The 27,754-nt window shown below is 46.9% G+C and overlaps 1 protein-coding gene across 2 annotated transcripts in view; it reads left to right on the forward strand.

The window, feature by feature from the left end:
* Window positions 1-3,634: 3,634 nt before the first annotated feature.
* LOC103670670 (DAB adaptor protein 1) overlaps window positions 3,635-27,754 on the forward strand; it is a 31,596-nt gene continuing 7,476 nt past the window's right edge. The window contains exons 1-6 of one of the 2 annotated variants that reach the window (XM_040627254.1): window positions 3,635-3,676; window positions 8,615-8,677; window positions 11,036-11,144; window positions 18,207-18,755; window positions 22,526-22,653; window positions 23,024-23,132. In XM_040627254.1, the coding sequence (XP_040483188.1) occupies window positions 3,644-3,676; window positions 8,615-8,677; window positions 11,036-11,144; window positions 18,207-18,755; window positions 22,526-22,653; window positions 23,024-23,119 (978 nt within the window). In that variant the 5' untranslated portion in view covers window positions 3,635-3,643 and the 3' untranslated portion in view covers window positions 23,120-23,132. Of the gene's footprint in view, window positions 3,677-8,526; window positions 8,678-11,035; window positions 11,145-18,206; window positions 18,756-22,525; window positions 22,654-23,023; window positions 23,133-27,754 lie in introns of those variants that run through there. The other variant, XM_040627255.1, reaches the window with a different exon arrangement.

The following is a 27,754-nucleotide window of genomic DNA, read 5'->3' on the forward strand; positions in this document are numbered from 1 at the left end:
AGTGGGGACTAGGCATCAGTAGTTTGGTGAAGGCTCCCCCCAAAGAATTACGTTGTGCAGCCAGGGGTGAGAATCACCACAGGCTTCTGATTGGGCAGCCGTAAATACATTTTCATCCTTTCGGACGTGTTCACCCACAGCCCATCTCATTCACTGTCACGTTCTCAGTAAGACCGACAGGAGTCTGGCCTTAATAGTTAATTTGTTCAGTTATGGGACAACAGTGTCCCCTCTGCTCCAAACAGAGACTCTGGGAAGATAGAGTCCCTGCAGAAGCTTTCTTTCGGTGTCTTCATGAGGATTCAGGCTAGAACTGTCTTGAAACAGCACAAGAGAATCTCTTCTGTTAAACCCTCACTGGAAATGTACATTATGAGTAAATTGGATGTCATATTGAGTCTTGAGAAGCAGAATACAAAGCTACATGCATGCCATCATAATAAGTGTGAGAAACATATCTCTAAGGGGAAAAAGAAGACTTGAAGATGAGTGACCAAAAACTCTAGTAGTAATTGTGGGCAAAGCAAGCTGGATATGGGGGGCGGGTGGGGGGGAGCTAGGGAACAGATTCCAAGTTCTGACCACGGGACTCCACCAGGAGGAAGTGCCCTGGTGGCAGGGTCTCCCCACTAGCTGGATGAAATGCATGGGGTGTTCCTGAAACTTGCCCTAGACAGGAGGACGGGGCTCCAAAGACTGACTGAGCCAGGATTAAAACAGGAAAGTCACCACCGCACCAGGTACAAGAGGTGTGGCCGGAAGGATGATCAAACAAGACTGGCCAGAAGGGAGACGTGAGGGAGAAGACAGGGTCAGGGATGGACTGAGGAGTTCAGGACTAAAGGTCAGGAAGTGTGGGGCAACCTTTTCCATGGCGTCTGGTCTGTCCTCTCAAGCAGGGGTCGTTTCTAAAGAGGGGCCTCCCACAAGATTTTTTTTTCTTTCTCTTTTTCCAAATACCATCTAATAGTAGTTTTCTAACATTAAAAAAGTGTGTGCCTGTGCATTCCAGAAGTGTTGCAAATGAAACAGGATGAGGAGATACTGGGAGCCGCTGCTATTTATTGAGCACCTACTGTGTGCCAAGCACCAAACAAGACCCCACACACACACACACACACACACACACACACATCTCAGTTAACCCTCTCAATAAACCTGAGATAGCATTAGCATTAACACCAGCACTTTATAGATGAGACAACAGGCTGACTAGCTTGTTGTCCAGGGTCCCACAGACCATATGTGGCACAGTCAGGATTGAGTCCACGTGTGTGTGACTCCAGAGAGATGCCTTTGCTCACGCACCCAGACCACGCTTCGTCCAAGTGGACGGAAATGCCCCCCTCCCACTGCAGCTCTACTCCTCACCAAAGGCCACCCCTTCTGTCACCAGGAAAGTGACGGACTCACACCAGCACTGGTTATCCTCACACGTTTTCATTATATGGTGGAGGTTTTATGAGACTCTACCACAGGCTGTTTTTCAAATTTATTTAATTCATCCATCATGCTCTGAAGCCATTTGCTTTTTTATATTGGACGGATGTAATGAGATTTTGGACACTAAAAAATGTTTTTATTAAAAGTTATGACCCAGAGCAAGTTGGTAGGGGCTGTGCCATAAATCCCCAGAAGTGTGGGAATTTATAAAGGATAGTAGCGACATAACCTTAACCTTTTAGGCCACACCATAGATTACAGGATCACTTAGGCTAATATTGCCTCCCCCACTCCCCACCTCTGGCCAGATAGAATCATCATGATAATTTATGTGGTTAGCTGATGTGGTTGCTCTTCCCCCTCTCTTTGCCACGATTGACTCCAGCAAGCCAGGGCCTGGTGGAAGCAAGTGGGTGGGAACAGACTTGGTGGTGGTGGGTCTGAAGGCCCTGCTGTGGTGGGCATGGGCACCTGCTGTGCTCTGCAGCCCTGTAACAGGGCTCACTGACCTCACACAGTCACTCTTTCTCCAGACGGGGCGGAAGTGGTTATGGGGGATGGTTTCTCCAGTCCTTCATTGCCAACAGGAAGCTCTCCTCAAAATGGGAATGATGCCATTATTTTTGTTCACGCACAATAATTCCATTTTAATGTCAATATTGTCAGATTCATATTAATGTTGCACTCCTTGGAAATCACCCCAAAAATAATCAGCTTGGGCATATTGACCAAAAAACATATCTATAGTAGATATTATATATATTATTGATAATATATATTATCAGTGGGACTTTGGTAAATAATGTTTGTTAAGCAGAGCGCCAGGGTGTCGGATGGGGAGCACAGTACAACAGAAGACTAAAAGGGACTTGCAGTAGAGACGTTTATTACAGGTCCTGGGGGAGGTACAGAGCACACCTCGAGAGGTCACTTGGGAAAGTCAAGGCAGGGTGCAGGCGGAGAAAATGCAGCGAGACTTAAGGTGCATGCCTTTTTTAGGGTCCACAAGTGAAGTGCTTTGGGGCCTCTGGACTAAGTCCAGATTGGTCCGTTCACACCAAAAAGAGCAGGGTTTTGGTAAGCTCCATAGGGGTCTTATCTAAGGGGCACGTAAGGGAAGGCGGGAGAGACTCCGCATCACAAGGCCATTGGGGGAGTCCTGTTAGGAGTTTACAGTTACTTGTGACTCTGCCGGTGGATTATCTAAGGCCTGCTCATGGGAGGGGCTGGCATCTGTTCAAGGCCCTGAAGTTAGCGCAGCCACACGAATGATGCCAGTGCAGCAATATGGAATCATTTAGTGAGATCCTCAACAATTATGAACAACGAAATACAAAATTAACAAAACAATTCGACTTGGTCAACTGCCAGCTACTTTTAAAACATGCATTCGTTCATATATTTTTGAGCACTGTTATGTGCCAGATCCTCTGCGAGCAGCCAGGATTTGGGAGTAAATACAGCATGGTCATGCTTCTGGAAGCACAATGTAATCAGCACAGATGATGTGCTATTACTCTGATGATTTTCAGCTCAGAGGATCAAGGGGAGCTTCGTGGAAGAGGTGACCTTCCAGCCGGGTTTGAGGAATTTAGTGCTTCGGGCTTGCAGAGATGAGAAGAGCATTTCAGGCAGAGGGGACAGCATGCATAAGGGCGCTCACACAACCAGCTGTTCACAGAGTGCCCCAAAGAGTTAAGAGTTTGGCCAAAACACATGATAGCATTTTTTTTTCCTTTTAAAACAAAATCTTGAGTGTAAATAAACATCACACTCTTATCTGTTGCCACCGTTGAGGCAGGCTGGGTAATATCTGGAATTGCAGGAAGATAGACTTGAAACCTGCGAACTTACCATTATGGATTTCCTCCTAATCAGGCCCATGTTTTATCATCTGCTTCTGCTGGGAACACGCTGGCCACAGCTCCTGTCTAGGGAGCCAGTGGGAGTGGAAAGCGTAGATCCCATCATCATTAAACTCATAAATCCATGCCATTTGTGTGTCAGACTCTTCATCCTCATTCATCATCCCTTACACTTTCAGAACGGTCACCCGTTTGAGGATTTTGAAGAACGGTTTGCCGCGGCCACCCCGGTAAGAATGAGAGGGCCCTGTCTGGTTAACTGCTTCAGGTCATTAGCCCATGTTCATTTCATGCTCATAAGTCATGCCTTGTGGTTACAGAACAGAAACCTGCCGATGGACTTTGATGAGATTTTGGAGGCAACAAAGGTAAGGCCTCCAGGCTCATGGTAAATGAGGGTCATTCTTGTCATTCTCATGCATTCCACGTCCTCCTCATCCAGCCTGCGTGAATGGCAGGTGCCAGCTCTGCTCTTAGTGGGTGCCTAGTCTAATGTTCACGGGCAGATTATTGGTGAGCCCTGTGATGAGGTCAGAGAGTATGTGTGTATGAGTACGTGTGTGTGTGTGTGTGTTGAGATTGTGTGTTGGAGGGGAACTGATCTGGTGTCATTCCACAAATACTTTTCAAGCTCCCAGGCTGTGCCGGGCATTCTGGTAGATGCTAGGGATTCAGTAGAGCAGGAGGACACAGACGCTGTCCTCGAGGAGCTCATGGTGTCCTGGTGCAACAGTGCGCAGCACGGGTAAGATGAGGTAGGTTAGTCAAGTGCAGTGTAATAAAACAGAACGCCGGGGCTTCTGCACACAAACAGCGTGTGTCGAGTGCACGTAAGGGAAGAAAAACCGGGCAGGACTGCGATTCGGTCAGTCTACCCTGGACTAGCTGTACTGGTTTGCAGCCGGTGTTTATTCGGATTGGTCGATACACAGGCCAGTGACATTATCACCTCTAATAAGAGGGTGTTTGGGAAGTCTCTAGGACAGGGGTCCTCAACCTTGGCTGCAAATTAGAATCACCAGGAGAGCTTTTAAAGTTGCAGTTATTGGGCTGTACTTCAGACCGATTCATTCAGAATCTCTAGGAGTGGAAACCAGGCATCAGTCATTTCCTTTAGGTGCATCCAAGGTTGAGAACTGCTGATCTGAGTATCACATAAGCTGTTCTGGACGGTGGGGTGGGGTGCAAATTGAGTTAGGAAACACTTCCCAGAAAGGAAAAAAAGAGAGTCCTCTAATTTCTGTCCTGAAGGATGGGTGGGAAAGGCAATTGGGGACGGAACAAATGTTCTCGGAAGGAGGAAGAACATGTGCAAAGGCCCTGCTGCGGCCCCTCCCGTTGTAACCCTGTGTCTCCCTTCTCCATTACACTGCCCCGATTCTGTCGATGGGGCTGACTTTCCACCAAACAGCCAGCCCGTGAGAGTAGGAACAGGAACAGCCTCATATCCCCTGTTCTCGGTACAGCAGCCGATGCGTACTAGGGGCCTCGTACTTTCCCTACAGGAAGGAGCTCCTGATGCCAAAACATAGGGAATGGGCCTGTGAGAATGTGTTTTGGGGGTCGGCCAAGGACATCTCAGCCTTCATCAATGGCACTTTCAGAATTTCTCTGCAGGAGGGGCCTTGAAGTCCGCCTGCAGCCATCTAGTTGAAAGAAGGACCAGGGGACAAATCTTGAAACAGCAGGGCACAGCGCTCTAAATATTATTCGAAAACCATCACTTGTTCATATCAAAGAGTGGCTGTGAAGGGGCTGGCCCGAGGAAGAGATTGAGGGCCTTCCTCCTCAACAACCAGGCTATCCTTATCCCCGTCACTGGACTGGGCAGTTTCCATTATCCCTCTGCTTGCCCTGGGAAATACCCAGGGCCTAAGGAAGGCAGAATCTGCCGTCGGCAGCCTCATGGCTACCAGCAGGTGTCTGAAGTGCTGGTGATGGAAAGGCCGATAAGCATCTTGAACTGACCTTCCAGTTGGGTTCTTTGCATGGGTGTCCATCATGGCAGACCCTTTAGGGACCCTAGCTTCTGGTTAGAGAATATTGTGGCTGCACTCCCACCATCTAGGAATGCTACCTAGGGCTTGTGAAGGGTTAGGTAAATGAGGTGTTGCTTGGCGTGCGGGTCAAGCCCAGCTTCTTTTAGCTCACCGACCATCGGTAAGTCGTGTCACCTCTTGGTCTCCACTTGCATGCAAAGGACAGCTAGAGTGACAGTTATGCCACCAGTGAGTTCAGTGAGCATCAGACATGATGATAATGTATTGGAAAATGTATTGTAAACTATAAAATGTTTTACAAATGCGAATGGTTACTTTTAATTCTCTCGAGGCCATTAAAGTGATTAATTACAACAATATTATCAGATGGAACATGGTTTGTTAGGTTACAAATAAAAGGACTAGGGCTAACATGGGGGGAGGGGTGTGAAAATAGATATCATTCCAGATTCTCAATCACATATGGTTATTAGAATTATTTTTAATTTTATGGCCTAAGAATCCCCCTTTTCTATAAAATTTAATTAACTCCAGTTTCTATTTAAACAGCAAATCCAATGGAATGAAATAACAATCTATGTTTTATGCCTCTGCATGTTTTTCTCGTTTAATCCTTGAGTGAAAATCATCTGGCAAGAGGAAAGTCTATATCTCAAGAATGAAGGTTATTTTAAAAGTTGTGCTTAAGGAGAAAATTAGCCAATAAATTATATTTATGATGTTAGTAAAAGTGTGCCACGAGTTCAACACATTTGAAATGTAAATTGTGTGACTTAATTATTAACTTCATTTTATTATTTTCCTACCACTGAAAATAGTTGTAGGCCATTTTAAAACCATTGAGTCCCAATTGCAAGGAAGCCTAGAAGCTTCGTGTTAATTGATTAAATAGAAGTATTCCTTATATGAATCTGGAAGAGAAAGCATAAGGATTGCCATAGTTTCACCAAAGAACATAAAATATTGTAAACATGGTAAAGACTCTTTCCCCAAGACAAGCAAGCATCTAGAGTCCAGCCAGGTCTGGTCCTACTGTGACTTTACTTACCCCTGTCCACTTTGTTGTTTTTTTTTAATGTTTTTTTTTATTATATTATGTTAGTCATCATACAGTACATCCCTGGTTTCCGATGTAAAGTTCCATGATTCATTAGTTGCGTATAACACCCAGTGCACCATGCAATTCCTGCCCTCCTTACTACCCATCACCAGCCTATCCCATTCCCCACCCCCTGCCCCTCTGAAGCCCTCAGTTTGTTTCTCAGAGTCCATAGTCTCTCATGCTTCATTCCCCCTTCTGATTACCCCCCCTTTCTTTATCCCTTTCTTCCCCTACTGGTCTTCCTAGTTCTTATGTTCCATAGATGAGAGAAATCATATGATAATTGTCTTTCTCTGCTTGACTTATTTCACTTAGCATTATCTCCTCCAGCGCCCCCCTTTGCTCGCCTCCTCCCTGCTCCCCTCCACCTTCACGCTCATTACAGGTTGCTTATCTACCCACCTCCTCAGGCTCTTCCGGGCACCTCTCCTTTCTGCTCATGCCCTTGCTTGCACCTGCCTGGATTGTCCTTCCTCTTGTTTGCCCAGCTAACTGCTCTTCATCTTCAGAATCCAGATCAGGTCTGTTCCCTTAAAGAAAAGCCTCCGTAAGCTTCTTTGCCAAAAGCTGGCCGACTCCCTTTCTCTGTTCTCCCACAGAGACACCTGTCGCCGTCCCTGCCACATTAACTTGAAATTACCTAGTTCTACAGATCATCCCACCAGACTTCTAGCTCCCTGCAGGCTGGGACTTGGCATTTCTCATTATTCTGTTCACCGCACCCAGCGCCTCACAGGTGTTCCGTGTGTATGGAGAAAGCACTGTGTAGTTGGGAAGGAAATTAATATGTGCGTAGGGCCTTCCTATGTGCCCAGCATCGTTATTCAGTCCGAAAGCTTAAGGGGAGAAATTGAAAGTTCATTAACCAAGCTAAACTTCTTTCAGCAAAAAGAGCCTTTTGTGCCTTTTTACCAGGCTTAGACAAACTTCAGAGGAAGTCCTGTTATTAATATTGTCAAGAAATCTGCAAAGGAGGTATTCTCATCTCTGCTGTCCAGGTGAGGGAACTATAGCTCCAAGGAGCTGCAGCGGTTGGAAGTAAATCTGTCAACAGATGCGGTACCTTTTCTAGCACCCAGAGCTCACTCACTCATCAGGAGGAGAGCACAATCCTTTTTTGGCCCTAAGTGTAGAGATCTAGCCATGCCTGGTTACTGCAGAATTCAGGTGCAGGGGTTCCTGGAGGGCAGGCAGGCAGACTTCTGGTCCTTTCTATTGATGGATGTTTTTAGTGTCCCCCCAATCACATGCTGTCACTTAAAATCCAGAGATGAGCTGAAAAGAGTTTTTTCCGCACAAAGCATATGATTATATACTTCAAGGCAGGCCATTTGGTTCCCAGCCATAGTCTCCCTACGGTCTCTGAAGCTGGAAGTGTATGCAGATTAATTTCCAAGTATATCTTAAAGGGTTTCTTCTGCTGCTATGGCTGGCCTTGCTCTGACACTCCTGTATGATGGATGGGGATATAGATGATACAGTGTCTGCAGTCATGAAGTTCCTAGGAGTGATTAATAGTGTATATACTGGGCTGTTTTTGATGCCCTTCCTGGTATTAAATGATATGTTTTCTTTTCTTCCAACGACATTTTTTATCCTAAAGACTGACTCTTTCAGAGACTGTCATTTGACTGCATGCTCTATATGCAGAAAATTCAAGCCTGGCCGGGGTGACCTTGAGGTCACCTTTGTAAGACTTAGTTGATTCATCTGTAAAAATGGGGATGATGATTCGTACCTCTCAGGTTCGTGGTCTTCGGAGCATTTGCTGAGAAGTGGCCATAAAGTCCTGTCTCACTATATCTGACACATGGAAGGCACTTTGTATGTGTGTGTGCACTCAGAGAAGAAAAGCAGTGAGGGGATCACCTTCTTGCCTTTCTCTCCTGGAAAAGAGAGACCACGCTGCCCTCAATGGCGAGTCAGCGCGAAGTGGGATGATGGGTTATGGGAGATGGCTAAGGCCGAATCTCCTTAACTAAGCCCAGATATGCTGCCAGACACACACAAGCAAGACTTGATTCTGGCTGCCCCCCCACGTGTTGTCTTTAGGATCATGAGGTATGGTAATGACCAGCTGGGCTTACTGTGTATATAGTCATGATGACAAAGAAACAAGGGTCCTCATGTCACACCGTTTTAAAGCAGCGCCCAGCAGTGCTGGCTTCCCTTGTGGTGACATCATTCTCTTTTTGTCTTTTCAGGCTGTGACCCAATTAGAACTTTTTGGGGACATGTCCACCCCTCCTGATATAACCTCTCCCCCCGTAAGTATGCACTGCAGCTCAGCCCTCCGTCCCTCCCCTTTTCCTTCGGTGGCAGCATGGCGGCGAGAAGATGGGCTTTGGGCCAAAGAGGGTTTCACCTCTGTCTCATGCAAGCTGGTGGGTTTCACCTCTGTCTCATGCAAGCTGTGTGATTTGGGCAAATTAACTAGCTATTCTAAACCTCGGTTTCCTCTGCTGCTTTTTAAAGGAGTTATGATACCTGCTTCTGTTTTGAGAAGTGAAATCATGCATGAGCAATGACAGGACCCCTCCAGCCACCCCGGGTACTTGCTATTCTGCGGGGCAGTGGAGAAAGACAGAAACAGGATGAGGTCCTTGCCTGCAAGGAGCACATGGTCTAGTTGGGAATGTGGGCAAGAAACTCAACAGAACTACAGACATGATGGGGCATTTGTCAGCACCTACCCAGAGCCCACCCAGCCCAGGAAAAGGAAGCACCTTCTCCCCCAGCTCCTTCTGCCTTGTCCCGTCTCCTGCCTTCTTTCCTTCCTCTCTCCCTCTTTTTGTCTCCTCCCCTCTTCCCCCCACCTCCCAGCTCGCTGAGCTTCTCATGAAGCTTTGGATTCCCAGCTCTGGTTGCAGCCAAGGTATATATCCCATTGCTTGTCGTTATAAGTCACTGCTTGCAGAGGGACAGAGATTGTAGGGAAACCTAATTGAAAAATGAAAAGAAGAAAAAAGCATTAAACCCTAAACAAAGTTGAGTCCCAGTGCTTTGAGAACTGGTTACATTCAAAGGCAAACCTATAGCCATAGCAAAGAACAGAACTGAGATGGCCCCTTCAGGTCCTCCCCTGCCCACTCCCCGGAGGTGGGAGGTGGACAGAGAGCGGTGAGCCGCAGCTGCACCTGCAGAAGTTGCTGGCAGAGGGCAGCTCCTCTGAGCTCTGCGTGGTCGTGCAGACCAAGGGATGTTGCTATGGTTCATTGGCGAGATGCGCCTCACAGAGAAAAGGCTGTCACCTCACTACTGGGTACAGATGGCACGAGACTCTACTGCCCACAGTTTCCACCAGGGACTCTAGACACAGCTGCCTGCTCCCGACACCTGATGTCCCGAGCAGACCTGACTGTGGAGACAGCAGCTCCTGTCTCCAGGGAAGCTGGAGCAGCTCTAACCAGTCTCCTCCTCTCCTCTGCCCCAGGGGCAACAGCTGCATCTCGGGCACTTAGAAACTCCAGCTCTGGAGCTAGGGAGGTCTTATCCCCTTCATTTTACAGATGAGCACACTGAGGCCCAGAGAGGGCATGTGGCTCCCCCAGGGTCACGTGGGGGGAACAGAACGGTGTCGATTGTGTTTAAAAAGTGCTTAACGCAGCAGCTCACGGCTGTTTCTGGCCCTGAACCCAAGTGCCGTCCAAATGGGTATTTAATAATCCCCAGAACAATGCCATTCCTCCCACAGGCTGCCGGTCTAAAAATGGCCTTGTCTAATTGCCATGGTGTCGGGATTAATTGCTTGCCCCAGTCTATTCCAAGGGGAAAAGAAAAATAAGGATAATATGGCATCAAATAGACATGCTTTGTAGGCGAAAGGCTGCTGTAAATGGGTGCGGGCCTTTAAAAACCTGAGTACTGATGCTGTTCTTTGAGTATCTGTCGGTATCCCTTCTGTCTGCTTGATTTATTTCGGTACCCCTCCCCTTTACTGGCCAGTGCCTGCAACAGACTTCTCTCGGATTCCAGCATGGGCTGGGCCCTGTAGCGTTCGCTGCTCCTCGGCCTTCAGTTTTTTCTCATCTTCTTGAAAAATACCTATTTTCTTTGCACATAAAGATTCAAGCAGTATTCCGGGAGGCACCAGGAGACAAGGGTCTCTGCTCTAGTCACTAAGCTTTTTTTGTGCATTTAGCCAGGCTGTTTATTTACCACGTATTAAGTGACAAGCCCTGAGCTAGGCACACGGTAAGTCCTGCGTGAATGTGTGTCAATTTAAACTGACCACCTCTAAAAGATGAAAGCCACATATTGTGGAATAATTTGATGGCCTGAAAAACACCCCCAAGGGCTAGGGGCTCAAACCAAAGAGTCGTGATACTGGCCACTGTTTGCTAAGCACCTACCAGTGTGCCCAGACTGATACTAAGTGATTTAAATGCATGATCTCACTTCATTATCACAGCTGCTCTAAGGGTGGGTAGCATTTCTCCTGTTTCAGTCGGTGTCTACAGCCACCTCATGGCCTGCCCACCACCTCGGTGGCTTGGACCATGGCCGGCTTCTGCAGCACCCTCCCCACCCCTTACTTCCTGCACCTGCTGCCCCCCATCCTTGATGACTGCTGAGCCAGGTCTCCCAGTGGCCTCACGCGCCCTCTGTCTCTCTCTGTCTGACAGACTCCTGCAACTCCAGGTGATGCCTTTATCCCGTCTTCATCTCAGACACTTCCGGCGAGTGCAGATATGTTCAGTTCTGTACCTTTCGGCACTGCTGCTGTACCCTCAGGTAAGCTGTCCTCCGGCTGCTTTCCTTCCTTCAGCCTCCACCCATCAAGGAAGAGAAAGGGTTGACTTGCACCAGCTGTCAAATTGTGCCAGACACCTGTGGAGCCACCAGCGTCTCCTCGTGACTCTTCAGATGACACTGAGAGGCCGCCATTGGGAGGAGGGGGAGTGTTTACAAATATGTGGTGTGCTGTAGGCGGAAACTCATGGCGTCTCTCACCGGGAGAGGCCAAGATTTGAGGGGACTCAGCACACGGCTTCAGGGAGCCCAGTGCACACCCAGCCATGCAAATCAGCACAAGTTCATTTCCTCCTGTCCATCGCCGCCAGAGGGAGGGAGGATGGCAAGTGGCGGATAGGAGCCCTCCAAGACCTCTGGAGATCTGACTGATAGGACGTGTCCGCCTCCTTTGGTAAAGACTCAAGAATGGGAAGGTTCTCCATGCAAAGTAGAATGCTGAGGGGACAGAGCAAATGGCTAACAGTGAATTGGGAAGGTGATGGGGCTTTTAGTGATTTTGGAGGTATTTGTTCTGTTTTCCAAGCATCCTGTAAAACATAGATACTACTTTTACTACAGGGTCTATACATATATACATAGCGTGTGTGACAGTGTTGCAGGTGAGGTACGAATTGGTGGGATCTCAGATATCTTCACTTGTTTCCATGGCTTCAGGCACCCCGTGTAGCCAGGCCACTCTACTGGGAACGTGGCCAGAGGTAGTATTCTGCTCCTTACATACATGAGAGCCTTAAAGGGTGTTTTGTTTCTTTAGCTATGTATTTGAAATCTGTGGCTTCATCTTTCTATTTTATTCTTATATACAGCCAGTAGAGCCTAAATATTTTATTTTTTTTAATTTTTATGTATTTATTCATTTGGGGGAGAGAGAGTGTGCACATGCAAGCAGGGGGAGGGGGCAGAGGGAGAGGGAGAGAATCCTCAAGCAGACTACCTGCTGAGCAGGGGGTCTGGCGACGCGGGGCTCAGTCTCACAACACCAAGATCATGACCTGAGCCGAAATCAGGAGTCCCCGATGCTTAACCAACTGAGCCACCCAGGTGCCCTGAGCCTGAATATTTTCAAATACACATCTTCTGGCAATTTTTCTATAAATCATTAATTTTCATTACGTAGTGTTAGATGCAAATTCTTGCCACCAAATATGAGCCTTGCTGTTATTCAAAGTGAAGTAAAAATTCATACTCCATTCTGAAATACTTAAAATTATTCCCCACGAGCCCAGAGATGATTATGAACTTTCAGAAGCAACAGAGGTTGGTAGCCAACGGCTCTAACACTTTAGAATCTGCAGGTAACCCAGACATTTCATTGCTGAGCTTCCCAGTCAAATCTGTTTTACCCATCCCTAAAATGGGACGGTGGTGATGAATAGTTTTCCTTACCTAAAATGGGTATTAAAAGTTCCTTGGGAATAGTGTGATAGAATACGTTCTTCTAAAGAAAAGTAACAGTTTTCCGTCAGAAATGTATCACCTTCCTGTGTTGAGAGCGCCCAGGCTTTGCCCTCATTATCTGACCCACGAAGACGTGCTGGCACAGGTAATGGGAACGCGAGGCCTCAAACTTAGCAACTTGCAGACATGTTCCTTCCACAAATATTCACTGAGTGCCCATATGAGTCAGGCCTCGTTCTACGAGCCTGGGGTGTGTCCGTGTATACAACAGGCAGAGGTCCTGTCCTCAGAGAGCTTCCTTTCTACCGGGGAGACAGGCAACAACATAAAAATAAGTAACTTCTGTCATCCATCTGCAAACGGTAAGTGAAACGGCCCAAAGAAGATGTAGATTAGTGTATAAGGGCTTTGAAGCAGGTGGAAGACAAGTGTAAATGGAGGTCATGCTCGGGAGGGCTCGTGCAAAGGTGAGGTGTGAGCAGACTAGAAGGGGTGAGGGAGAAGCCAAGAAGGTGTCCGGGTGAAGAGTACTCTTCCCCTTCTCAGTGAATGAGAGTGGGACAGGACGCAGTCACATGGCTCCCAGCCCTAACATGTGAATGAAGACATCCAAGGACCCGCCCACACCAGGCACACGACTGCTCTGGGCCTTCTCCTGAGCCCGTCGTATCAGGGCTTTGAAGACCTGGTTTCAGTCTTGCTACTTGACAGACGTGTTGCAAACTACGGACAAGCCACTTCCACCCAGACTCAGTTTCTTCAGCTGCTTAATAAAAAGAGAGAGAGAGAAAAACTGATAGATTACCAATAGATTACCTCCACAACTCCAGTGTTTAGAACGGAAGTGTAAAATTAATTTCAATGAGCACATTTATTCTTCTCGAAGCGCCTGCTTCTACGTCAGATTGGCTGAGGCACAAAAGTAGACTTCGGTGGCTGGTCAGCTGTCAGCCTTTTCCCCTTGAACTGGCCCTGAAAATCTCTGCAGACAGTCTCCACCTGTCCCCAGTTGTCCAGCCAGTGACAGGGAGCCAGGGATGTGAGCCGCGGTTCACAGTACAACGGATGGACTGCTGGCGGATTTTGCGTCCGCTGGGCTGGGTTTGAATCCGGCCTCATCTATTTATGTATGTTTTAAACTCCTGAGTAAATTACTTAAACTGGCAGAGCCAGAGTTTCTAAATTGTTATTAATGAATCAAAAATAATACTTTCCTTGCAACAATATTGTGACCCTTGAAAATTGCAGGTACGTTGTAGAAGCTTCAATCAGCAAATGCAACTCTTGTTGCTACTATTATTATTACGACTCTTACTTTTAAAGTAGAAGAACAATGTCTTGTCCTACCTATATTTTTTCCTTTAACCTTTTTGGAATACTTAGAAAAAATCCATGTAATAACGTCTAGATCTTTGGCCTCTTAACTGTGCATAGCAGAGCTGGCCTGGGGGCTTAGAGAATATACTGGGTATAAATACAGACCCTGCCACCAGCCAACTGTGTAATACTCAGCTAAATCTCTTCTGAGCCTCAGGGAGCGTATCTGTAAAATGGGGATGGTAATTCCACCGTACAGAGCTGGTCTGACGATTGCGTGAGTTAATACACGTAGTGGAACATTTAAAACAGTGCGTGGCGGTATTTGTATAAGTAAGCAGTCAACAGATGTTTGCTAGCTTGTCCATTAGGAGCGCCGGCTCTGCTCCCCATGCCCGGTGGTAGCTGCCTCAAGCCTTCCCCTCGATCCGCCACACTATCTCAGAGTAAAGAGATACTAATACCAAGTACGCAGAGGCTTGTTCCAAGGATCAATGTCAAAAATGTAAGCTCCACGAGGACAAGGATTTTTTTTTTTATGTTTTGTCCTTCACTGCATCCCTGAAGACTAAAACAGTACTTCACACCCAATAGGGCTATTTTGAATGAATGAATGAATGAATGAATGAATGAGATCATGTAAATAAGCATTACCGGACACGTTCTGCATACATGTTGGGGGAGTCCCGTAGATTTCCCTGTTTTTCTCACATTTTCGTCTGCTTTTTTAATTCAAATAATGAGGTATCCCCAGGTGCAAGCATCTGGTTATAAATTGCAATTTTCAACACTCGTTAAAAATCTAACCGCGAGGCAGTAATGCAGGTGTTCCCTTTCACTTCACAGCAAGGAGATTTATGATTGATCTGAACTCCGTGGCACAAACAGATGCTCCGTGGCACCTCCTCCCTCCACTGCTGAACACTAATGAATAAATGTTACTAAGCTGTTAAGTGGCTGCAGTGGCAGCCACCAAGTGGCTTCCCCTGTCCAGTGCTGCCGCAGCCTGCCACTGAGGGTCCCATCGGGTATGCACAATGCCATGTGGCCAGAGAACCTGAGCTCACAGGTCTGGGGAGAGTCCAGGCTACAGAGACACACACACCCCCCCCAGGAAAAGCGAGTGAGACCTGCGAGTTCCCAAACATGATACCCAATTACCCTGTGCTGCTTTTTTTTCTTTTGAATATTGTACTTGGGTCGGAAGCAGATGGCATGAAGCCAGGGAGACATGCTAATAGCTCTCTCCAGAAAAGTGTGCACAGCCCATCTGTTGGTTCCTTGTGGGAGAAAAAAAAAAAGACAGGAGGAAAGAAAAACCTGCCACCAACAGTAGAATCATCAGAGATCACAGCACTTACAGATCTTGGAGTTTAATTGTACACTTGGCAAAATGCAGTGAAGGCATTGATTCCACTATGACTCATTCACCTTTATAGACTTTCCCCAGTCTCAGGCATTTATGGAGTAGCTGAGGTGTGCCCCAAACAGTGAGAAAATAAAGGCTTCCTACTAGCAGGTGTTTTCTTGTCTAATGAGGGAAGACAGAATAACTGGGCAGTTATGCTGCAGTGTGACAAGTGCCTTCAGAGAGGTGAACGCTGGGGTCCAGAGGGCAGGGAAGGCGCCCAGCAGAGGTGACGCTGAGCTGATTTCAGAGAGTCCATAAGGAGTAGCTACGTGAAGTTGGGGTGGCTTTCCAGGCAGAAGCGCCAGAGAGATGGAGAGAGCAGGTGGGCTTGTGTTTGCAGCTGCTGCAGGGAAAGGTGCCAGTGAAAATGGGATGAAGAGTTGGGAAGGGGCCTGATCCCTAAAGACTCCTAAGCCAAGCTAAGGCATCTGAACCTTATACTCCAGACAGTGTAGCACTATCTGCATTTCAGAGCAGTCCTCAGGTGGCAACCAAGGGGGTAGAGTGGAAGCAAAGTGAAAGATAGCCTGGCTGAAGGCTGAAACCTTCCATCCCTTCACCAAAATGGGCATCAGGATTGAGGTTGTTGAAAGATCCGTATCTCCACCCCATCAGACCCAGTGCCCCCTTTTTATGACAGATATTTGTAATGTCTCCTTTAAATTCTTGATATGAAATTCATAGGTAATATAACTTACCCACACAGTTTTTTTTTTAAATTGATATAATGCTGTCATTATAATATAAGGAAATTTTTAAAAGCTAATTTATGATAAAAAGATATCTATTTCAATAAGGAAAATACCCAGGTACAACCACACTAGAAGTCCTACTAAGTGGTCAGATGCGTAGACCTATCAATAGAGTCACCGCAGGTACAGACAGACCCAGGAACGCTATGTCGGCTCAAACACCATGGGAAAGGTTGCTGTCGGGAACCACAACTTTCCCAAATGGTGAGCAACTCTTGACCGTGTTCCAAACTACACAAAATACAGTCGACCTTCAGTGTACCCTGTTGTTACAATCCTGGAAAACTAAGTGCATTAAAACTATGCAAAGAACTTTGAATTTCTAAGTAATTCAAAGGCCAAGCCATGCTCAAGTAACCGTAGACTGAGTGCGGGGGACCTCTGTGTTGTGCACGAGGGCCTCACACATTACAGGGTATCAGGTATGCAAGCTCTCCGCCTCTTAAGTGCGGGTAGTGTCTCCCTCTGGCAAGTTACCCCGACAGCCAAAATACACCCCACAAATGTCCTGCTCATCCCCCCGCTAGGGGTGATAGCACTCCCACTGAGAACCCGTGGGCCCCATCAAAGTCAATGAGAAAACAAGAAAAACCGTGGCAGAATTCCTAGTCTGTTGGCGGGCTCAGGTCACTGCCTTATCATGTGACGGGTGAGGTGAGAGCTGTCCGGTCTGAAAGGCCAGCCCCAGGGCCTCTTCACCCCTCTTATTTCAGGGCACTAGGGCTAAGTGATTGCGTAAGGATATGGTCTGTTGGGCTTGTTGGCGCCCCATAAAAGCATGTCACACTGCCGGATTCATCAACAAGAAGCCCAGGTGCCCTGGCTCTGCCTCTCTGGAACCTCCTCTCACGTCGCAGGGAAATGGCCGGACTTGGAATGTTGTCCCCACTCCTTAGCCATCAGTTGAAGGGCAGGGGATCTGAGGCTGGAGCGTGAGGGAGGCAGTCCGCACACGGTTTCTCTGGGCTCCTCGGAGTCCCTGACATCACGCATGACACACACGATCAGCACCACAGTGCCTGCCCACCTTCCCTCTGGAAGTTGCTAGGATACCCTGCACCCGCCCTTCTTTTCCTGGCCTCACTGCTGTACACCTGCAAACTCCTGACAGCCATGAAAGGGCTGGTTTTGAGAGGTCAGGCCAAGCCAGCTTCTCCCTCCGCTTCTCTGCCCAGCCTGGGCATCTGTCTACCAGGCTCGCGGCCACGGCGCCCTCTGAGAAGGGCAGGGGTCGCTGGAAGCACCTGGGAGTTTCTCTGGGCCTGCCCACAGTTTGCTGCAACCCTAGGCGGGCGACCAGACCAGGTGTACTTACTGTGCAAAGGTCAGAAATTGGTCTTGGCCATCTGGGCGGGGCAATGTGATACAGCGGGACAAACACTAGCTCTGGGGATGGGTGACCTCAGTTCAGATCCTGATCCCACTTCATGCTGGCTGTGTGACCCCAAGCACAGCCTTTCCCTCTCTGAGCACCAATATCCTTTTCCCTAGAGTGGGGATGGTAATACCTACCCTGCAGGGATTTTGTGAAGATGTAAAGCACCTAATACTGTACCTAGAACATTGTAGGCATTTAATAAGTGGGAATTACTTGTGTTACTGTTGCTACTGTGAGAACTGTTACTTGTGCTCTTTTTTAAATGATTATATCTCACCTGAAAGGAGCTAGCAGAGCCAACAATTAATATGATAACGTATGTGAGTAGAGCCCCTGAAGTTGTGCAGTACCCAACCTATGCCACTGTACAAGGGACTCCTGAGTAAGTAGACAGTCATCTAAAATTGGCATAATAAAAATACAGAGATAATGTATGATAATACCTGGAGCTACCATTTATTGCATGGTGCTATGTACCAAGCTAGGTATTAAGTGCTTTCTGGGCTCTGTCTGATTCAAATCCCACTAAGTGCTGACATTTACTGAATGCTCACTCTGTGTCAGTTGTAGTACTCCACCTCAAATACGTCATCTCTGTTTATCTTTAAACCAAGACCCTGAGGCAGACAGTATTTTGTGCCCATTTTCCAGATAAGGAGATAGAGCTCAAGAGAGCTTGTGGAGCTCTCCCTCATGTAATAGTGGCTCAGTGTCTTTCTCCCGATTCCTTGAATCCACAAATTCTTCTCTCCCAGGTGCCTGACTCTTCTTTTTCACCCTTCCAGGTTATGTTGCAATGGGCGCCGTCCTCCCATCCTTCTGGGGCCAGCAGCCCCTCGTCCAACAGCAGATCGCCATGGGTGCTCAGCCACCAGTCGCTCAGGTGATGCCGGGGGCTCAGCCCATCGCATGGGGCCAGCCGGGTCTCTTCCCTGCCACTCAGCAGCCCTGGCCAACTGTGGCCGGGCAGTTTCCGCCAGCCGCCTTCATGCCCACACAAACTGTTATGCCTTTGCCAGCCGCCATGTTCCAAGGTCCCCTCACCCCCCTTGCAACCGTCCCAACCACGGGTGACTCCACCAGGTCAAGTCCACAGACCGAGAAGCCCAGACAGAAAATGGGGAAAGAAATGTTTAAGGATTTCCAGATGGCCCAGCCTCCACCCGTGCCCTCCCGCAAACCCGACCAACCCTCCCTCACCTGTACCTCAGAGGCCTTTTCCAGTTACTTCAACAAAGTCGGGGTGGCGCAGGATACAGACGACTGTGATGACTTTGACATCTCCCAGTTGAATTTGACCCCTGTGACTTCTACCACGCCATCAACCAACTCACGTGAGTGCCGTTCCTTGGAGACTTTACATCCAGTGAGAGGGCTGCCTTGTTGCTGGAGTCCGAGAACTCATCTCCGTTCACATTCAGCAGGCCTCTTTGTTTATATCGCTACTACTACTACTAATAGCTGTCAGTTATGCATACCTACTTCGTATGCATTGTTTTTGTTACTTTTATACTCATAACAATGCTTATTACAGGTTTTGTTAGACCCGTTTGGCCAATTATCAAAGTGAGGTTCAAGGACAAGGGGAGCAGTGGAAGGACATGCAAACCTGTGATTTTTCTACCGGTCACTCTGCTGCTTATGTTTCTGTCGACTAGCTCATCCATCCACCCATTCATTCGTTACTCCTCCTTTATGACACACAGGTTGTGGTCTGGCTTGTTGAAATGGCGATGAATGGTGAATATGAATGTTAAAACTCTGGGAAACGAGGACAAAAAATGAGAGTAGAAAACTAAGATCAAGAGAAAACTTAGGGGAGGGGCGCCTGGGTGGCACAGCGGTTAAGCGTCTGCCTTCGGCTCAGGGCGTGATCCCGGCGTTGCGGGATCAAGCCCCACATCAGGCTCTTCCGCTAGGAGCCTGCTTCTTCCTCTCCCACTCCCCCTGCTTGTGTTCCCTCTCTCGCTGGCTGTCTCTATCTGTCGAATAAATAAATAAAATCTTAAAAAAAAAAAAAAAGAGAAAACTTAGGGGAGAGAAAGCACAGCCGTAAGGTCTCAGCCAACTGGCGTAGTTTGAAGCCAGATTTTGGCTCAAGGCTTTGGGTAGTGAAAGAGAAAAAATGGTAGTGAAGCAGAAAGCTCTAGACTAGGAACCCTGAGAGCAGATGTATCACTTCCTAGTTTTGTGCCTGTGGGCAAGTCATTTCTGTGAGCCTCAGTTTCCTCATCTATCTTAGGCTAAGGGATATTAAAAGGATTCAGTGGTACATGTACTGAAGGGCTGTACACCTCACCGAGTTTGAAGTATTGTTGTCACCATTATGTTTGCATACTGAGTGGTTCTGTGCAGACTCCCTGGACCAGGACTCCAGCCTTTGCTCTTCTACCTCAAGCTGTGTCTTTGGGCAAACGTGTGACTTTTCTTAACCTCAGCTGGGTCCTGGGTAAAAGGCGTGAGTTGGCTTGGAGAAGCAGTGTGCCTCCTTCTAGTTCAGCCATTCAGTGATTCTGTCCCAGCTCACTTTTCCACTGCGAGCATCCAGAAAGCCATAACCACGCAGCCAATCAGAATCCAGATACACCTGAGCACGCATATGCTCGGAAGGATGTCCAGTAATTCAGCCCGTGCCTTGACAGTTGATAGGAAAGAGAGAAGTCTCACGGAACAATGAGTTTGGCGTTTTCATTACTGCCACAGATGATAGGGATCGCTGCTTGGCCAATAGCGAGAATTGTCAAAAATCTAATGTTAACACAATTAAGTAGTGTCATTTCACCCGGGTTCGGAAAGCAGTTCTGAAAAGCAATGCCTTCTGTGTGTATAAACAACCTACTTCCACTCAGGCCATGTGATCTCCGTAGTGGGGGCATCTCCGTTAGCTCCGAGTCACGGGGTTTCAGTAGAGAAGAATGGATAGAAAATGAAATGCTGAGAGAATGAGAGCCACGCATAAATAAGCAAACATCTTTTGAAAACAGGTGTCTCTCTTGCCATGGGCTTGTGTGCCAACTACAAAAAAAGGGAAGTTTCCATTCTTTGAGGACAGGAAATGTGCCCTAATCATCTGTACACTTCTCGTAATGCTAACATAGTGTCTAGCTCATGGGGGACATTTGGGAGAAGTTGTAGAGATTGAAACGAACAGAACAAAGGCCACTAAGCCACTGTTGTCTTTCAGACCAAGGTTTTGCAACCTGGGCTTTATTGATGTTTGGGGCCAGATGATTCTTTGTTGTGGGGTGTGGGCTGTGCTTGTAGGGTGTTGAATAGCCTCCTGCCACCCACGAGATGCCAGAAGCACACGTCCTGTCCTCCTAGTCCTGACACTCAAAAATGGCCCGAGATTTGCCAAATGCCCCCTAGGACTTCAAATGCCCCAAATTTAGAACCACTCTTTCAGGTTATACAGGTGTTCTAGAAAAGCCTTCTAAAGGCTAAGACACTTACATAAATGAACTCCTAATGATGCTTCCGATTGATTGATTTCATCTGATAAGTAGGACCTCAGACTGGCAGCTCAGCCTGGGTTCTCAGCCTTCAGGAAGCAATAAGCCACTTCAAACCCAATTCAGAATCCAGTTACACTAACACTTACTCAACAGCTGTTGAGTATCGGGGTGCTGTCGTATTGCTTATCTCACTTAAACCCACTAGTACGAGTCTGTTCCGTAATCATCTCATAAAACAAAACAGACTTCCTTTTCAATTAAAAAAAGAATGTTCTATTGTAAAGAAAATGAGTGAAACCAGTCTTTCGATCCTTATCCATGAGCATCAGCTTCAGAATATTTCAAGTGGAGGATAGGTCGTACCAAAAGTCAATGCCAAGTAGAACTAGAGCTCACAGCTGGGCGGACAGTGTAGACAGAGCTGTGTTAAATCCCAGCACTCCTGTTCTGTGGCTTTGTTCACCTGGAGAAAGTCCCTTTACCTCTCGGAGGGGCAGTTTCTTCGTCAGGAAAGAACAGGTCCAACACCGCTTTGCTGTATTTGCATTAGAGAACGCAGTGAATGCAAAACGCTGAGCGCCATGCCCAGCTTGCTGGGCTCACAGCAAACAGCCTCATTCTTCTAAATATAGATCCATCGAGGCAAGAGGTACTCACCAAGTTTGATAATCACTGGCTGTCTGATAAGCAGCCAGATTTTGGAAATTCGGGACAGTGATGGCGGGCGGGGGCGGGGGGTGCTTGTCAGTGGCATTTGAAATTTAGCTACTAAATCAAGCCACACCACCTCCTCACTTGGGGCTGAGCCAGTGACTGGTGTGTTCAATGCCAAATTGGAAATTATTGAAAGAAGAATAGCTTCAAATGGCATATTTGTTATAACCTCTGGAACAAATGAGAGGAGGAACATGTGAGAAGGCCAGGACGGGAGATGCATGTCCTTATGGAGTGAGGGATAAAGTTGCCAGCAGCTACCTCCCATTTTCCCACGTCGCAGAGGCGCTCTTCATTCAACACGTGTTTAACACACACTTACCAAATGTAAGGATACAAAGCCTGCCTCGCCCGGTCACCGCTGCGGGGCCTTGAGCGATTTAGCGACCTCACTTCCCTTACCTGTAAAACTGGGGTCACTCCTACTCAAAGAGGCTCTGCGCCGGTTGGAGATACCGTCCCTAAAATTTCTGACAGCAGCTGATGCGTAGACGGCGCTCAATAAATGCACATCGCAGTCCTCTCTATTTATTCTTACTGAAATACATGTATGATGTTAAGAGAGAGTGAGAAGAAAGAAAAACTGATTCAGTGGTTCTCACCTTGAGCGTGTAGAAACACAAGAGTTTCTGAGCCCATAGGTCTGGGGCAGGGGGTCCAAGACAGCATCCGTGTTAAGTTCCCGGATGTGCTCGTGCTCCTGATCAAGGGCCATTCCTGGAGAACCACCACCTGCCCCATCCATGGGCACCCACTCCTTCCTGTCAGGCGTGTGACAGGACAAGATAAATATGTGCAGAGGAGATGTTCAGGATAGAAAGCGGAGTGCCAGACTTGACCTGATTATGACCAGATCCCCAGGGTCTCGGCGGGAGGTACACAGTCGCAGCCAGACACTTAACGATGTTTCCTCTTCGTGCCTCGTCTCTGTGTAGCTCCAACCCCAGCCCCGCGACAGAGCTCTCCGTCCAAATCATCTGCGTCCCACGCCAGCGATCCCACCACAGACGACATCTTCGAGGAGGGCTTTGAAAGTCCCAGCAAAAGCGAAGAGCAAGAAGCTGTAAGTGACCAGTCTGTTCTTTCTGGGTTTGCTTTTCCTTATAATTCAAACCGCTGTATCTGAAATGGACAGTGGGCGAGGAAACCGGAGTAGGAAAGAATGCTGGCTCAGAGTCTCAAGTTCCAATGGGGCCCTAGAGGGGCTTTCTTTTATGTGCAAATGAGCAGCTGAAAAAAGGTTGTCCTTTCATGAAGTCATTCCTGTTCCAGCACATTCCCGGGTTGGTGGGTGTGGTGCCCTCCAACTGCCCAGGCTGCCTCCTTTAAAATAACGGATTCTATGTATGCATGAAAATACGCCCATCTGTCTTCTGCTTTCCCTTGTTGAAAAGACAAAAAAAAAAAAAAAGTGTTATCTTCTTGTGTTCTAGCCTGATGGATCACAGGCCTCATCCAACAGTGATCCATTTGGGGAGCCCAGTGGGGAGCCCAGTGGTGATAATATAAGTCCGCAGGCCGGTAGCTAGATAGCACAGGTCTGGGTAGGTATCTGTTCTTTTTATCTACTTCACCCTTAAGCTCTCTCCTTTCCCCTTGGCTTGTCTCTCCATTTCTGAAGTCACATCCCCGATGTTCACACCATCTCTCCTTGCCTGAGCGTGTCCCTGATGTTTGCACCCTTTCGCCTTGCCTGCTGTCTTTTTGCCATCTTGTGTTTCCTCATGGATGCATGACCTTTGACATATACTGCTAGGTAGGGGTAGGGGTAGGGGTGAGGAGTGGGGGACTGGGCCTATTCTTTTATTAATGATCCGTTCTGAGTGGACGGTAGTGGTAGAATGAGGCATGGTCCCTGTTACTCAACACGGATTCGGTTTCACAAAGCACCAACGTTCCAGGATGGACACAGTCGGCCCACCCTGATGCATTTCTCACCACGGTGTGATCTAGATGCTTTCAGCTTTTAAGCAAAGCGACACTGCATTTGTCTGCACTCCACAGATCTAAAGAGGTCACCAACCAAACATCCTGAGAAGCCAGGCTAAGAAGCAAAACCAAGCAGTGCTTGAAATTAGATGGATAGAGATGTACGATCACAGTAGCCCATTTTGTGTAGCCGAAGGGACCCCTTTGCCCTTACTGATGTAAAAGTGAAATTCAAAGCTCCAAGGCACGTAGCATTCGCTTGAGGCTCTGCTGTTTGCACCTGTGCCACAGCATATGGTTCACCACCGAACCACTTCAGATCCCATCAGCAGCTACTTTGAAAGAAGTGTACTTACATTTACTAGAAGTGGCTTTTGGCACTTGAATTTCAATACCTCTGATTTGATCGAAAGAAAGAGGAGCTGATGAAGCAAACCTTCTCAGGAGACAGAAGTACACCTCGTTACCCAGGCGTGATTTCTGAGGTCACTCCTTGACAAATGTGTTCAATTTTCAGATGCTTTCCTAGTTTTCCATAAATGTGTAGGACGGCAAGGCTCTACCCACAGAGCTCCTTCTTTAGTCCTGAACAGCGTGGTCAGAGCCATTAAAATGGTAAATAGTTTTCACCGTTCATAAATGGATTCTGAGGCTGCCTCGAAATCATTCTCTGTTCACATGGAAGTTATTTTGACAGTTATTGAAAGCTAATACAGTGTTTGGAAAGTGTTATTTTGTTAATAGATTCTATGATTAAAGAACTTAACATACTGTATATTTTGCCACGTTTTCTGTCAGTACAATAGCGTATAATAATGCATCATGCCACGCAAAACCGTGTAATACCCCTCTAAAAGTTCAGTCTCGCAAAGCTGTTTGGGAAGCTGGTGGATTAAAGGCAAAGTCAATGTTCCAGAAAGAAGAAGAGCTGGGGATGATGGGTGGACGCCTTGGAAAGATTCCCCAAGAGGTTTTCTACCCCTCGTGTATGTTTTATTTCACGTGCTCAACCTTGTCTTGAAACATTTGATGAACGAGCTGGAGGTGACAAGAGCCGTTCACCAGTATAACAGCCAACATCGTCCTAAAATTGAAGTTCTTCTAGAAAACAAAGATGACTTACACCATTTGCAGATCAATGTATCAAACCCTCATCTTTATGAGTCTGTTCAGCTTGAGACAAACAGGCTGAGCTGTTTCTTGGGGCCTCAGTCTCTTCCATGTCTGATGCTCTATCCAGAAGCCCACACCGTGGCTGTGAACGGTAAATGGACGGAGCATGGGACAGTGGGAAGAGCTCAGAATTTGGAACTTGAAGTCAGATTCTAGCTCAGCTCCTTAATAGCAGGAAATCTTGGGCAAGAACCATCCTTTCTTTTGAGTCTTGGTTTCTTCATCTGCTAGAAGAAGCTTATATTGGAGATAGACACTCAGCACTCAGCTCAAAACTCAGCTTAAAAATCGGGCTTTGGGGAGAAACTGAGTTTAGAATTGTGACCCTAAGGAGATTTCATAATAACTCTCTGTTTTATTTTTGAAAATAAGGATAAAAACAGTGTCTTCCTCTCAAAGGGTTGTTGTTTGGACGAAATGAGGTTAGCACAGCGTCCGACACATAGAAAGCACCCTGTAGATGTTAGCTTTCATCCCCACCAGCATCACCGTCATCGTCATATGTGCTCAATAAATGTTCCCCAGTACCTTAGATTTTATACATTTTGCCTTGATATTGAATACATTATATCATAAGGACGCGGGCCATTGGCTGGAGGGTTTTGCTATGTACTTCCTATCCTCAGATAATTAATTTTCGATATGCCTCCAGGTGGAGATGGCATCTTCACTTAGAGATGCCAGAAGGCTGCTAGATTTTATCTGGAGGTCATTTTTAATATGCCTCAAAACAGTTCTGGAGGAAAAAAAAAAAGTAGGAAAAGAAAAATGTAATATCTTAGCTCTCTAATCAGAATGACCCCCATGAGGGTCTCACAGGCCACCTCTTCGTTCCAAAAGATAAGCAGTCTCAGATTGACATATAAGTCATAATCAATGCTCCTGCCCCAAAAGGGCTGGACTGTAATCTCCAGCGAAACAGTTTTCTCCCTTTGAACACTTAGCTTGGCAATATCACGATGGCCTATAGAGAACCCCAAGCCAACAGGCTGATGCCAGCCTTGCAGACATATTCCCAAAGACCCCCCCCCCCAAGGGAAGTCCAAACAAGCCTTCCTGGGCCCCTCCGTCACTAGCAACCCAAGCCACATTTGACCCTTCCACCTCTGTCACATTCACTCATCCACCCAACTAGAAATCTACTGACTGTAATTTCTTAGTGCCTTGCCAAACATTTGAAGAAGGGATACCATGCAGGGAAAGTTCCCTCCATGGCTCTCTTTTCCCCTTTGTCTTCCTACAGTTGGAAAGCAGGAGTCTTGTCCTTCTTATCACCCCTGCATTTTATCTCCAGCTGCTTTTTATTAGAAATACCCACACTATTCTTAGTAGGTAGGGGGGACATCTGTTGATAAGTGAAAGCCATATTGCACCATAGTAAGAGGGAAAAAACAGACTCAGTCCTCACAGGGGAAAGCATCAGGACCAATCTCAAATAGCATTTCTGTTTTAGCAATAAAGGGAAATATCTTCAATTATTTCATTTTCTCCCCCCGCCCTCCCGTCTGGGAGAATCACGTGTCTTTGAAAGACTGGGTCAACAGGGGCAGAAAAAAAGAACCAAAATAATATTGTAATGGCTGGTGTGGGAATGGCAGGTAATTTATACTTCACTGATGTGTTACTGGAGCAATTTTAAGGGTGAAATGTTAGCTTTTGAGGAGATAAAAGAAAAATGAAAACATTTATTTGGTTAAATGGCTAAGTAAATAAACTGCCTATCAGACTTGCCCAGCTGTCAAGTCAAAGTAGCATCTGTAACAATGGGGAATTGTTTGGTCTGTCTCCCTTAGTAACAATAGACATTGCCATAAATAATAAGTCGCTGTCATGTTTTTAATACCGATCTTCGTAGTGGGAACCCAAGACATAAAATATTACCTGATGGATTTCTAGCGTTTGAGGGAAAAGAAAGCTGAACTTCAGATGTGTTACGAGGAAGAATATACAAAAACAGAATCTTTTCAAAAAGAAAGAAAATTCATGGAGTCAGGGACTTAAGTCTGGATTATGGTTTTAAAGCAGGTGACCTTAGGCAAGCACCTAACCCCTTTATACCCTGGTCCCTCACATGGATACATATGGAAAATTAATTATAACAGCTCCCTCCCCAGGCTGTTCCAGAATCAGAAATCATGAATATGAAAGTGCTTTGTAAGCTTCGAAAGCAGAATACATGTATTTGGAATCATTGTTACTATTCCTGTTTTAAATAGAATGAAGCAACAGAGCCTTAAACCAGAACCACAAAACAAAAAACACAGAAAATAATCTGTCCGTGTCTTGGACATAACACTCAGAGGCAGGTCCACCCCGAGGTGTTGGGAGTCATGTGGTCAGGAGACAGGAGGGGCCCAACTCTGGGCTGGGTCAGCCAGGATGGAGAGGTGGGCTTGGTGCCCAGAAATATTTAAAAGATGAAATCAGGAGAAGGTTAAGACTGAAGGGAAATGGGAAGTGAGGATGAAGACACAATGTAGGATGACCCCCACATTGTTGATTTGGGAATCTAGGGGGTGGCCAGTCACTGGGCTAACGAGCACAGGATGGCATGCTTGAGTCAGAGAGAAGGCAGGCTTACTTTGAACTTGAGTTGTACTTGAGATGCCCATGAGACACCCGAGTAGAGATGCCAGAAGGCTGCTGGATTTTATCTGGAGGTCAGAGGAGAAAACCAGACTGGGCACAGCAAGATTTCGATATGGTTTTAAGCCACTAGAGGGGTGGGCACAAGTAGACTGTGCTGATCAGTTAGACCAGAGGTCTGCAAACTCTTTGTAACTATCTATGCTTTGTGGGCCAGGTCTTTGTTGCAACTAATTTACTCTCCTGTTAGAGAAAGGAAGCAGCAAAGGACAGCGCATGAAGGAATGGATGTGGCTGAGTGCCAATAATACTTTATTTAAAATACTTTATTACTGGGTGATGGGCATTAAGGAGGACACGTGATGTGATGAGCACCACGTATTATATGCAACTAATGAATAATTGAACACTCCACCGAAAACTAATGATGTGCTACATATTGGCTACTTGAATTTAAATTTTAAAAAAGAATATAA

The sequence above is a fragment of the Ursus maritimus genome, unplaced genomic scaffold (genome assembly GCF_017311325.1).
Source record: "Ursus maritimus isolate PB19 unplaced genomic scaffold, ASM1731132v1 scaffold_12, whole genome shotgun sequence".
Lineage (NCBI taxonomy): Eukaryota > Metazoa > Chordata > Mammalia > Carnivora > Ursidae > Ursus > Ursus maritimus.